The 14,109-nt window shown below is 33.6% G+C and overlaps 2 protein-coding genes across 2 annotated transcripts in view; both read right to left on the bottom strand.

Annotated features, from left to right (window-relative positions):
- LOC125074984 (multidrug resistance protein homolog 49-like) overlaps window positions 1-6,246 on the bottom strand; it is a 69,742-nt gene extending 63,496 nt beyond the window's left edge. The window contains exon 1 of the mRNA XM_047686496.1: window positions 5,956-6,246. Within this exon, the coding sequence (XP_047542452.1) occupies window positions 5,956-6,048 (93 nt within the window). The 5' untranslated portion in view covers window positions 6,049-6,246. The remainder of the gene's footprint in view (window positions 1-5,955) is intronic.
- A 4,876-nt stretch (window positions 6,247-11,122) lies between these two features.
- LOC125074934 lies at window positions 11,123-13,135 on the bottom strand. Its single transcript, XM_047686418.1, has 2 exons — window positions 12,971-13,135; window positions 11,123-11,441 (listed from the first exon to the last, which is right to left on the bottom strand). Exons 1-2 carry the CDS (start codon window positions 13,044-13,046, stop codon window positions 11,191-11,193), a joined length of 327 nt encoding a protein of 108 aa, XP_047542374.1. The 5' UTR covers window positions 13,047-13,135; the 3' UTR covers window positions 11,123-11,190.
- Between the last annotated feature and the right edge of the window lie 974 nt (window positions 13,136-14,109).

A 14,109-nucleotide genomic window follows, 5' to 3' on the forward strand; every position in this document is an offset into this window, starting at 1 on the left:
TACTTTATTCAAATAAGTGTTAACAAGCGCTTTTGAATCTTCTTTCAACAAACTATATTAAGTGAAGTTACCACTGGTTCTGAATGTAGAGAACCGACAAGAAACTCAGTATTTTTCAACATTTAAAAATACAGTCATGTTAGTTAAATACAAATTATATATGTACGTAATATATCCTGCCTGTAAGTCAAGAAGTATTAACTCCACGCTTTTTTATCATCTATATAATCTTGTATCGAATAATACGCCTTCTTTACCAATGTACTTTTTACAAATGATTTGAATTTATGAAACGGCAATGTTGAAAAATGTCTGCGGATTAAATCAAAGTATTCGATCGACCTAATAATAATAAAGTAACTTTTTCTAGAACTAAAAGATTATTGTATTTGTGTGTCGTATATTGATTAATAAAAGTTACTGACAAATATAATCGAACGACAAAACACACGAGGAATTTATCCGCCATTATCGACAATGAAATCGTTGACTTAGAAAATAATGCAGTAAAAGTGAAAAAGAGACGGAACATCTGTATCTTTCTCTTTTATTCACTTATATTACTTTCACTACAGATTCTTCTATCAATAATAAAATTATACATTGACATATGCGTACTTTATTTATAGAATTTTACCCACATTAATAATGTAGTTTTTTTTTTAAATATTTATATATTATTTTTAGCATTTGGTGTTAGGGTTTACAGTTACGAGTTGGTACCACCCACTGTTATATTCTACCACCAAGTAGCAGTACGTATTGTGTTCCGGTTTGAAATAATAAAGACACACTGCAGGCATTGGGATATATCTGTCCTTGGGTGTTTGGTGGCGCGTTGGCGATGTAAGGAATGGCTAAAAAAAATTACGGCGCCAATCTCTATAAGCTGACCACTTATCTTCAGACAGTCGTAGGGTGGTATTACGGTTCTCATTGTGTATAAATCGCGCTCTACTTCGTAACATCTATATATAAAGACTACACACTGATTAATAACGAAATCTCTGAAACTATAACACATACAAACATGAAATTTGGCAGGTAGATTCCTTGTAGGGGGTAGACATCCGCTAAGTAAAGAATTTTACGAAACTCCATCCCTAAGGGGGGTAAGACGGGATTTTTTTTTACATTACATTAGCAGCCTGTAAATTCCCCACTGCTAGGCCAAGGCCTCCTCTTCCTTTGAGGAGAAGGTTTGGAGCATATTCCACCACGCTGCTCCAATGCGGGTTGTTGGAATAGACATTTGGCAGAATTTCTTTGAAATTAGACACATGCAGGTTTCCTCACGATGTTTTCCTTCACCGCGGAGCACGAGATTAATTATAAACACAAATTAAGCACATGAAAATTCTGCCTGGGTTTGAACCCGAAATCATCGGTGAAATCAACGAATACCATAAACCGTACAACTCGATCAATGATATCGCGTCAATTAGAGGTCAAAGTTGTTTGTTTGTCTTTACTCAGCAGTCGGGACGGCTGCGGTTCAAGATGCGTACCCTAGTCATTATTGTATCGTCGAAATCACGCGTTGGTAGAGTGATATTTTTTATATTGGCATCTCAACGAAAATATCAGTTAGATATAGAAAAAAAATGAGAGTACCTATATGGTACGACAACACAAAACTGGTTGGACGAGATGATTTGGAATAATAATGTTCTTAAAATATCAAAGTTTCAAGCAAGATATGCCCGCAGCGCAAAGTTACAGAATAACCTCCCCCCAACTTTAAGGATACGTATTTTTTGGCATAAATAAGTAGACCGATAAAGGAACCTGGTGGTAAGTACATCTAACATAGATATGGATCACCAATGTGCGTCCGCCCTTGGGAAGATGTTATTCCCTTGTATCTCTTACTGACTAATTCACACTTCAAACTGGAACTCAATACCACTAACCTAACCTTACCACTACGGCGCTCCTGAGTTGATTACACAATATAACTAATCGATTAGAAAATTCCATGGAATACATTCCATCGTCGATTTGAATAGACTATGGGTAGGTACCATATATTCTCCCGCCAAAAATATTCTTAGTATTGTTCGGTTCTTGAAGACCGAGTGAGCCAGTATAACTACAGATACAATGGACATAACATCACAGTTCCCAAGGCGAGTGGTACATTGACGATTAAATGATTCTATGGTAATGATCTTTTACAGGGCTAGTGGTGACCACATACCATTAGATGGTACCAACTTCCAGTACGTCTTTGTTATTTAAATTAAACTAACCACGTGAATTGTCCGGATTCTTACGAATGTTTTCTTAACTTCGTTAACGAACAATAAATGTATTTAATCACTGGCTCGTTGTAAAGAAAAAAAAAACCTTTTTTTTAATTTGTTATCTATTGCTGTTAATGTTTAATTAAATATTTATAGTGATATCTTTATTAGTTCCTTATTTCATATATAATATATAAAAAAAATCTAATTACGGTAGATTTTGTTTCCCTACTTGATAAATAAAAACGCGAATTTTATAATTGTATATATTTTAATTCTACTTTGGATATATAACTAAATAAACTATGACAATATTTCACGCGTCAATTATATACATATAATCAAATTGGAGTGTCTGTTTGTAATATTAAAATAGCCCATTTTTACTAAATGCATATGTATGTATACACGGTACATATACCAAAATAACAATTTTTACAATTGTTGTCTATCTGTCTGTTTGTTCCGGCTAATCTCTAGCGGAACCGATTTCGACGGGACTTTCACTGGGCGATAGCGGATGTAATAAGGAGTAACTTAGGATACTTTTATTTTAGAATTATATATAGAATAAAAATAAAATCACGATACAATATCCAGATAACTTAAATTCAAACAAGGCGCAGGAAGTCGCGGGCACAGCTAGTATATCATATACTTAATATATTATTAAAAAAAACGTAACTATTATTATTATTATTTAATTATAATTTTGTTACAATTTAAATAGTTATCTGTTATGCTTTTGTTTTAATTTATTATTATTATTTAAATATTTAATTATATGGATGTGGTGTTTATTAATAATTAACATTTAGTTATTATTTTCTTACATTTTGAAAAATAAAAAGGTTTTTCAATCGTTAGATAACTCAAATGTGATGTTAATATATATACTAAGGTACCCATCCCACGAAAAAATTTACAGTTTACGATTTTAAACTAACATGGTTATTTTTATTACTATAAATATTCGAATCGGGATATTTACCATGTTTTTTTTTTTTATTTGGTGGACCTCGATATTTCGACATTACTGTCACATTATAATTGAATATGCCGTTTTAAATACTTTTAGTAATTGACATGTTATCGCAACGATACTATTGTGGTTCGGTTAAAGTTTGTAAATAAGTAGTCCTCGGTTACGTTTAAGATGAGATTTTGGCGAGGGACAGTCGAAGTTGGATATTACTATCGATAGTATGGTTTTGATCAATACTATCGATAGTATCGATAGCTCTCCGTGAGCAATACTATTGATTACGGCAATACTATCGATACTATCGATAGTGCCGCTAGTTCTCTGTAAGCAATACTATTGATGGCAGCGATACTATTGATACTATCGATAATATCGATAGTTTAGGTTAAAAGTAAAGGTTTTTGCAGTACTATCGATAGACTATCGATACTTTCGCTAACACCTTAACTATCGATAGTCTATCGATAGTGGACTATCGATATGCTACATTACTCTAAGCGTTAGCTCCGATAGTTTCTGAGATAAGCGCGCTCAGTTTAAACTTTTTAGTTTAACTGTACTGTTGACGTTTTTAAGTCGACGTCAAAGTTACGATGTCTTATTTTCAGGGAGTTACCATATGTCAGGGGTTGTCATAGTTTATTTATTATTCTACATCCCAATTAGGAATAACTTAGCATAAGATTATTAAACTATTGTCGTGTTTGTTGTCTATCTTTTGTCTTTTTATCTATAAAATATGAATTCCTTGCGAGTCGGGACGATAGAAAGTTTTAATTAACGAAACTATTCATAAATTTTCTGTTAAGAGAAGAAACTCTAAGTCGTTTTATGATTGTGATGTTTTTTTTTATGTTATCAGTAGGCGGATTAGCAAATGGGCCACCTGATGGTAAGTGATCACCACCGCCTAGACAATTGTGCTGTAAGACATATTAACCATTCCTTACATCAGCAATACGCCACCAACTTTGGTAACTAAGATGTTATGTCCCTTGTGCCTGTAGTTACACTGGCTCACTTATCTGATAAGCGGGTGGTATCTACCTAGACGGGCTTACACAAAGTCCTGACACCAAATAAAATAAGGTATAGAAGTGCTTGTGTTTATTTTACATTTTACCTGGCGGTAGAGCTTTGTGAAAGCACGTGTAGGTAGCTACTATCCACTTAACACATATTCTACCGCCAAACAGCAATACTTAGATTTGTAAATATTTCTACTGCTTAACTTATCAGGAGGCCTAATTGCCCGGCTACCTAAGCTATAAAAAATACACTGTTACACAAAATGTCCAGCGCAGGTAGCCAGACATCCTTGAGAATGATGTTAGTGGTAACCGAATCAAGGATATAAACTATATAAGATAGAACCTCCGACCCTCGAGTGCCATCAATACGCTCCGCTAAGCTACCGAGTCTTGTTACAGACATGTTTTTTTTGCCAAATGCAAACAGGTCTTCGAGAATCAAATACTTTATTATGTACAAAATATTATACGAGCAGAAAAACCTTAGGTTAAAAACCTTTGCACAAACTTATGAGAATTTAAAGGATTTTTGTTTATTCGATAATATTATATCGGTTATCGCTTCCAGAATATTCTAGTCGTTCCAGCTTCGCTCCCGGTTAAAGGTAGGACTAACAAGTAAGGCATAAAAAAGTAGCCCAAGTCCTTCTTTGGATTTTGTTCAAGTTTATTCCGTATCAAATTTTATCAAATTCGGTTCATTGGTCTGCGAAAGAGCCACAGATAGACAGACAGATTTAATTAATTTCGCATTTGTAAAATTAGTATAATTTTTTATTTATTTCATTTTATAGGGGGCAAACGAGCAGGAGGCTCACCTGATGGAAAGTGATTACCACCGTCCATGGACATCTGCAACACCAGGGGGGTTTAAAAATATTGTAAAATGTATATACTTACCTATATTAAATTATTGTATACTACTATTTCCACCAGTCCACCACTCGATAACATTTAATTGACAAAGTTCAAATTTATTCATCCTTATGAAATAGGAATCGAAAGGGCAAAAGAGTCAAATGGTGAGCGGTCACCACCCACAGACATTGGTATTGTAAGACATATTGACCATCCCTTACATCGCCAATACACCACCAACACAGACAAGTATGTGCACAAATGCTGGTGCTCTCTCCCATACCTCAAACAACCGCCTGAGACGGCAAATATAACCAAAAAGAGTTTAAGTGCAGGATTAACGGTTCTAAGCTTTCAAGTACACGCTTCCAACTTCTGCTCGACTTTGAACCTAGAACCTCGGAATCTGTGTACTTATATCAAGCCACTAGACCAACGAGGCATATAACAGTAAATCACCGTAATGAATACTGTGAATTGTTTTCAAAGCGTTTCAAATCAAAATTATTGTATTTATACATCGGTATTTATATAAAATACATAATACTTAATGCTACTGACATAATAAAAATATATATATGTTGTTTCTAGTGATCTTGGATTGATGTAGTACTTTTACATTATAATATTTTAAAATGCCAATAGATCGCTTGGCTGTATAGCGATTGTCTTTTATTAAATAATAAAAAAAAAAATCAAAGACCCGACTTTAGGTATTAAAAATGTATTTATAAGTGAGTATTAAACGATGATAAATGTAAACAATGTCATGAGTCATGATATGAGAAACGAATGAAGTTATCCATATTAAAATTACATAATAAATAGAACATACCAAATCGAAAAATCCTATGCTGTCGTCTTTTTTCACACCCATGTCATAAGCCTTCCCCTTGTGGCTCACGAACCTCTTGCTCTGACCCTTCATCGGTAAATTAAAAAAAAAAAAAAACAACCAAAAACAAGAAACAAAATGACACTTCAATTGAATAAAACTTTTGCCAATAACCACTGCGAAACTTGAAAAAAAATATCTTCCTTCTGACTAATAACGTTTGAGTCGCGAAGGAACTTTATTTATTTTTTTATAAATGAACTCCGCCGCGCGCGTCTGTCTCACACGCGGCCGCGGTATGTACTGTGCACATTTGAATTCAACGACATTAATAAAATAAACTGGATACTGGGAAACCCCTGCCGGCTTTCTCGCTTATTAAACAGCTTGAAAATGTACTGCTCATTTCTGCTTAAAGGGAAAACCATTAAATACCTTTCCATCGAGATAATATATCAAATATTAATCTTAGTTTTTTTTTTATTTCTATTAGTACTTTGGTCTATATTTATAATTTTTAAAAAATATATTAATACATTTCATTTGAGAGTCGAGATTTTTATGATTATTTATTAATGGTTTTTGTTTAATTATTAATTATTAAAAAAAACATAAAGTCCGTAAATGTCACTGGTCAGGTCTGAATCCACAGCCTTCGATTAAGATTCGGTTGATATTACTACTGGACCATCAGCTATTTCAATGTATCTCTATTCCAATAATAACAGGAAAAAAGCTAAACAAACAACTTTTGACAGCAAATTGACGCGATATAATTGGTCGAGAGTTTGATTAATCTATGATATTCACTGTGGATTTGCGAAAAAATGCGTTTTGAACGTCAACGAAACTGTTATCGGAATTTTGGAAGTAAAATTTAATTAGAAATAAGTAGTTAAGTGCAACAGTGTTGTATTATAAATAAAGATATATTAATCATAAACTCACAGTTGTGCACAATATAGCTAAGTTATTAGCGAATCGCATGAAATACGTAAATCTAAGGTTTGTTTACCTTTTTTCCTAGTTCCATTGGAATAGGCTAAAAGTAGATTAGCGCTGTATTATTAATAAAGATATATTAATCTAGAACTGTTTGTAGTGTACAATATAGCAGAGTTATAAGCAAATCCCGAGGAATAACATAAATGTAAGGTTTGTTAATCATAATTCTTTGTTATAGACATATCACTTATTTAAAATATATATATATCAAACTGAAATCAAATCAAAATATACTTTATTCAAGTAGGCCTTTACAAGCACTTTTGAATCCTCATTTAACAAACTATATGTTGTGAAGCTACCACCTGTTCGGAACGTAGATTCTACCGAGAAGAACCGAGAACCAAGAAACTCAGTAGTTACTCTTTTTCAACATTTAAAAATACAGCCATGTTAGTTAAATACAATTATATATGTATGTAATATATCCTACCTGGAAGTCAACAAGCATTAACTCCACGCTTTTATATCATCTATATTATAATCTTGTATCGAATAATATGTCTTCTTTACCAATGTATTTTTTACAAATGATTTGAATCTATAAAATGGCTACGTTAAGTATTTCTGTTATATATATTATATTTATATTTGAAAAGCTAAAATAATCTTCACATCTAGATCTGCCCTTATTAATAATAATTAGTTTATGCCCTCATCCCCGTCTTAGGCGGTCGTAGGTTTTCAAAATATAGAAGTCTTTTCTGGTATTTACCTAAGCTTTCTTATACTATCAAAATCAGTTCAATGGCTTATCCGCGAAAGCGTAACAAATAGACAGACAGAGTTATTTTTGGAAATTAATAATAATATTACAAATTTATGGATTCATTCGTATACAAATTAAACCGCGAAAAATAATCTTATCAGTAACTTTTGTGACGGACGTTGTTTCGTTTCCGACCTATTATATATGTATATATTAGGTATGTACAGTTAGATTTTTTTTTATGGCATAGTTTGGCGACTGACCATATGGGCCACCTAATGGTAAGTGGTCATCACATAGAAAATGGCGCTGTAAGAAATATTAACCATTCCTTACATCACCAATGCACGACCAACCTTGGGAGCTAAGATATTATGTCCCTCGTGCCTATAGTTACACTGGCTCACTCACCTTCAAACCAGAATACCGTAATACTGAGCAGTGCTGTTTGGCGGTAGAATATCTGATGAGTGGGTGGTATCTACCCAGACGGGCTTGCACAAAAAGAAGTCGAGATGGCCCAGTGGTTAGAACGCGTGCATCTTAACCGATGATTTCGAGTTTAAACCCAGGCAGGCACCACTGAAATTTCATGTGCTTAATTTGTGTTTATAATTCATGTCGTGCTCGGCGGTGAAGGAAAACATCGTGAGGAAACCTGCATGTGTCTAATTTCAACGAAATTCAGCCACATGTGTATTCCGCCAACCCGCATTGGAGCAGCGTGGTGGAATATGCTCCAAACCTTCTCCTCAAAGGAGAGGAGGCCTTTATCCCAGCAGTGGGACATTTACGGGCTGCTAATGCTAAAAAAAAAATGGGCTTGCACAAAGCCACCAAGAAAGTAACCTCACCTAGATGACATTAACTCAACAACATTTTTTGGGGAACTAAGTTTCTTTATAAATAGACGAAATATTCAAATATTAATATAATTAATTATTTGAATTACTTTTCGTGAATTGTCTATTTTTAAAAGGTTTTCAAATTGAATTGTACGATTTGGGAGGAGTCATGACCCCTATAACACCGTCATTTAGTCCGCGCCTGACTAATACTTAAAATCTACAGCTGACTTCCGATTTTATACTTTTTATTTATAAGATCTAAAAACTTTCTATTTTTAAATTCCACGAGATATGCAGTAAATTTTATCAGAATATGTAATTTACTTGGTGTTTAGCTTTGTTCAAGCTGTGGGTACCCATTTATTAGATATATACCGCCAAACAGTAATACCTGTATTGTTATATCGATACAAACCAGAGTTAATATTATGAGAAATGTCAAAGGGGGGGGGGGGAGTTGTTTGTGTGACCACTTACTGTATCTACATAATAAATAATAATATACAAAACAGAATCATTGTCATCACTTGGGTTTTACAGGGGCCATTAATTATACGAAGATAAAGTAATGTTACTAATTATCAGTCAAGTTATTAATTAAAATAAACAATATCGGGAATAACCCGATTCGACTTGGTGTAGACGACAATTTAAGGTCAGTTTATGCCATTTAAAAAAAAAACTAACCATTTTTTGATTGTGAAATTAAAAAAAATTGGCATAAACTCGTTTATTGTAGTCGATTTAATTGGGTAACAAACGGCAAACTTAAATGAAAATATCACACACAAATCAATAAAGTTTGCACACAGACAAAAAAAAATACTATTAAATAATAGGACTAGCAGTAAGTATGTTTGTAGTTTGCAGTAGTAGTGCAAAAAGCTTCATTAAAAGTATAACACCTCGGCTTATTGGTGACGGGAGCGATTTACTTTAATTCTTAATAAATTCTGCCATTTTGTTAATGGATCATAAAATGATTTTAGTATTTATATACGATCTTATCTTACTGAACTAACTTGCCCTTCCACTGCCCCCTGCCCGTCACAATGACACAATTTAAATTTTGATCAGCTTATCTAGTAGTATACGTAAATCAATGGTTAATTGTCAAAAATCTATCGCTTCGGACAGTGGCGTAGCTAGGTGGACAAGGGCCCCGGTGCATAGAAAAAGAAACGGGCCCTCAGCCCGTCTTTAACTTATATTGCGCTTCAAAATTATAGATAGGAATAAAAATAGGATACAGGATACATTGAGACGAACATTAGTAGGCTAAATCCATATGTTATCTCTATTCAAAGCTTAGGTTAGAGGGCCCCCTGAGCTCCGGGGCCCTGGTGCACTGCACCACCTGGCCCTACGATAGTTACGCCACTGGCTTCGGATATAAACACGAGACGAGACGAATCGGCGAAGGAAACAGCGGCATTTTAATGCTAAATTTTATTTTTTCATATTTTGTTATTGTTATGAAATGCGTATACAATGTCCCATAAATCATCTTATGGGACTATGGTCTGGCTTCCCTTTCTTGTACGCATACGGCAGCGGTACGCAGGCAATAATAATACTAATAATGTACACACACAAAATTCTAATGTACATATTCAAGAAATCGAACTAAGAATAAAATAAATATAATTTAAATAAATTAAAATATATTTTATAATCAATAAAAGATTTTATTAATAAATAACCTTTCCTTACCTTATCATACTAATTTACATAAAATTTAAGTAATAACCAAATAAAAATAAGCTTTTCTCAAGTTAAACAATTTTAATATTAAATAGTTCAACTTAGTTTCCTTAAGTTATCACTTCTGTCGGGTGTCCCGAGAGGCACATTTAATTTGCATACATATTTAAAAAAGCGGGCAATTTTATATCATTTTAAAATTATCCTTGTATTTGTAAGTTGCTTTTTTATTCAAAAACAAGATGGACGATAACACGCGACATGTAATTAATGATTGGCAAAAACTATACTTACAACTAAAAACAATGACAGGTCATTGTCAACGACAAGTTTTTTTTTTTAGTTAGTCTGTAATTTATAACACAAATACTTTATTTTGAGATGCTAGCCTGGGCGGCTTAAGATTTAATTTAACGAATGTCTTACCCTGAAATGAAATAAAACAAATACTGCGAGGTAAAGTTGGTTAACATTCCTTAAAATGCCATTGTCTATGGACGTTTAGTCTATTCCAATCTAAGTAGGAATAAAGTTAAACAAACCATAGATTTACGTATTTCATGCTATATTGTGCACTACTAAGAGTTTATGATTAATATATCTTTATTTATAATACAACACTATCGCACTTAACTAATTATATCCACTTTAGTTTTACTTCTAAAGTTTCGATAACAGTTTCGTCGACGTTCGAAACGTCATTTTTTCGCAAATCCATAGTGAATATCATAGATTAATCAAGCTCTCGACCAATGATATCGCGTCAATTTGCCGTCAAATGTTGTTTCCGTGACTTTGCTCCTCTTATAGTTGGAATAGTTGTGATAAATAAATATTAAAAAAAAAACAGTCAATAAAATAGTCAAAATTAATTTACATATTTATTGACAAAATATATTAGAACAAACACACTCTCATAAATATTCATAACAAAACTGAACATTGTGTAGAAAGAACGAAGTGGACCGGTTACTTTTTCATTAATGTATCTTTTAACGTACTGGCAGCAGCGCTTGCGGCTTCGAACGCAGCATTTAAAAACTTGGGGCCTTCTTTTGCCAGAGTATTGGTGAACTCTTCGACAGTTTTCTTCTGTTCGGTGGCCAATTTACTGATTGCCTCTTGAAACTTTTCAATTTCGACGTTCTTTGAATCGGCGATGTTTTCGAAGAGCTTCCGAGCTTTCTCCTCCGTGACATTAACGCCGTCAACGATTTTTGCTGCGAAATAAATGATTGTTGGCTTGTGACCCAAGTGACTGAAACTTCTTCCAACCTGGGCATGTACTGATCATTCATGTGCTAAATTCGTCGTTATATTTCACCTCGTGGCCGTGAAAATCATCGTAAGAAAATCCGCTTGAGTTGAATGAAGTTCTACATGTGTATCTAACAATTGGTAGAATGGTGGAAGAGGCCACGCTGTGGTATTTCAGGCAGTTACAGTACATTGTAGGTTTATAAAATGTAAATAGGATGAATGGTCGAAATTGTCCAGGAGGATAAAATAAAGCAAAACCACGAAATGAATGTTATGTCTCTTGTGCATAGTATTCATAGGCACTAGAATCACTACATAGTAAAACATAGTCGCTTCCCGCTGTCTGTCTGTCCCTGTGTAAGCTTAGATCGATCGATCGATTAGATAGAGTGATTCGAGGGCATGGTTTATGTGTAAAATACATGCACAATATAGTAGAGAAACACTGATAATTTTAGAGGTTTCTAAAGTTATGTCGTAAATAAACACATTTTTTTTGCGCTTACATTGCAAACGCTGGCTAAAACCTACGTGATAGATCAAAATAATGTACAGTATTGTACATTTTCAAAAGGTCTAGAAAAATGTCTATCTCTTAGGGATAACCCACAATAAAACAATTTTATCATTTACTTTTTACGAGAAATAAATGCTTATTTACGAAGCGATTTTAAGCTATACAATAATCTTTATGCAATCAAGTACCTTAAATAAATTGTGATTGTATTTTAAATTAATATATAATAAAATTCAGGGACATAGCGGTTTGTATTGTCTAATGACTTAAAAGCTCTGAACATTGTAAGACATTCTGTAGTATATTTAGTATCAGCATTGCACCCGTCGAGAGCCGAGATGGCCCAGTGGTTAGAACGCGTGCATCTTAACCGATGATTTCGGGTTCAAACCCAGGCAGGCACCACTGAAATTTCATGTGCTTACTTTGTGTTTATAATTCATCTCGTGCTCGGCGGTGAAGGAAAACATCGTGAGGAAACCTGCATGTGTCTAATTTCAACGAAATTCAGCCACATGTGTATTCCGCCAACCCGCATTGGAGCAGCGTGGTGGAATATGCTCCAAACCTTCTCCTCAAAGGGAGAGGAGGCCTTTATCCCAGCAGTGGGACATTTACGGGCTGCTATGTACTATGTATTGCACCCGTCGAAGTCGGGTCGGGTTGCTAGTGTCAATCAGATAGCACTAAGAATATCACTTAGTAAGTTATTGGAACGAAGTTCTTTAACGCGAGTGAACTGTCAGATATCGTCATCCCCTTCAGGCGACATTTTCTCTAATCTATCTTTTACGGTTTTATTTAAACTTTGTTTATGTGGTTGTTTTCCGTTTTAGTCACGAGTGATTGTTAACAACAATTTTAATTTCATTGTATATATAATTTTTTACGTAATATATAGCGGAAGGAACTTCGTTCCAAACGGGTATCCCACGACAAATCCCGTTTGTTTTTTTCAAATGACTCACTCACAATCCTTCATCCATTTAATAAGATTGTCAACGGAATTCCGACGATTATTTTTGAGTTTATTGAACGCTTCCTCCATGACAGAAATAAAATATAAAACTTATTTATGAATAAATCGACGCAACTGGTTTGGACAAGATGATATTTGTCATCCGGACTTCGAGTTGTTATACATTTTGTGCTGTTTATTTTTAGACACGGTAACGTCAAATGTCAATTTAATATGACACATATATTTTTTAAATTTACTTACGAATTATTTACATTAAAGGACTTGAATAAGAAATACGGATTATAATAAAAAAATTGCTATCTTAGGGTGCAAATATAATTTTTTTTAATTTTTATTCGTTTCATCTAATAATATAATATCTACGTAAATAATACAATATTAGTGTATTATATTGTTCGTATATAAAAAGTAATGATTTTGTCTTTTCATGTTGGTACCCTTGCTGTAATTGTTTTAAAATAAAAGATGGCGGCAAATTTAAGTTCCGCACCGGCTGCTAGTCGTGAGCTAAGCTGTGCCACTGCGTACAAATTAAACTTGTCCGGGATAATACTTGTCCGGGATAATCTTCTTTGAAAGCACCAAATCACACTGAGTGGTGTGGCCGGGTTTGATTCTCGGCCGAGACGACGTAGAAAAATTTAATTAGTTCTATGTTGTCTTGGGTCTGGGTATTTGTGGTACCGTCGTTACTTCTGATTTCCATAACACAAGTGCATTAGCTACTTACATTGGGATCAGAGTAATGTATGTGATGTTGTACAATATTTATCAAATAGTTTGTAGTAGTGTGTAAGTAATAGTATAATTTTAAATTTATACGTTTATTATATCACACATATTTATGGATATATAACATATAGAATTGCGTGATCCGTTAAGTTTATTATAAAGAATAGAAAATAGAAAACTTTGTAAATCTATAATTTAATATATACAGGGTTATTGGTAAATCGACGATTAATGCAAAAGTGTATCATTTTTGAGTTATCACGTTTTTTAGATTTTTTCAAAATAAGTCAAAAATGCAACTTCAAAAATTTATTTAAAAAAAAGTATCAATTAAAATCTACTTTTTTCTTGTGATTTATAAAAACAAATGAACGAATGAATTATCAATATTAAAACA

The sequence above is a fragment of the Vanessa atalanta genome, chromosome 29, assembly GCF_905147765.1.
Source record: "Vanessa atalanta chromosome 29, ilVanAtal1.2, whole genome shotgun sequence".
NCBI classification, from domain to species: domain Eukaryota; kingdom Metazoa; phylum Arthropoda; class Insecta; order Lepidoptera; family Nymphalidae; genus Vanessa; species Vanessa atalanta.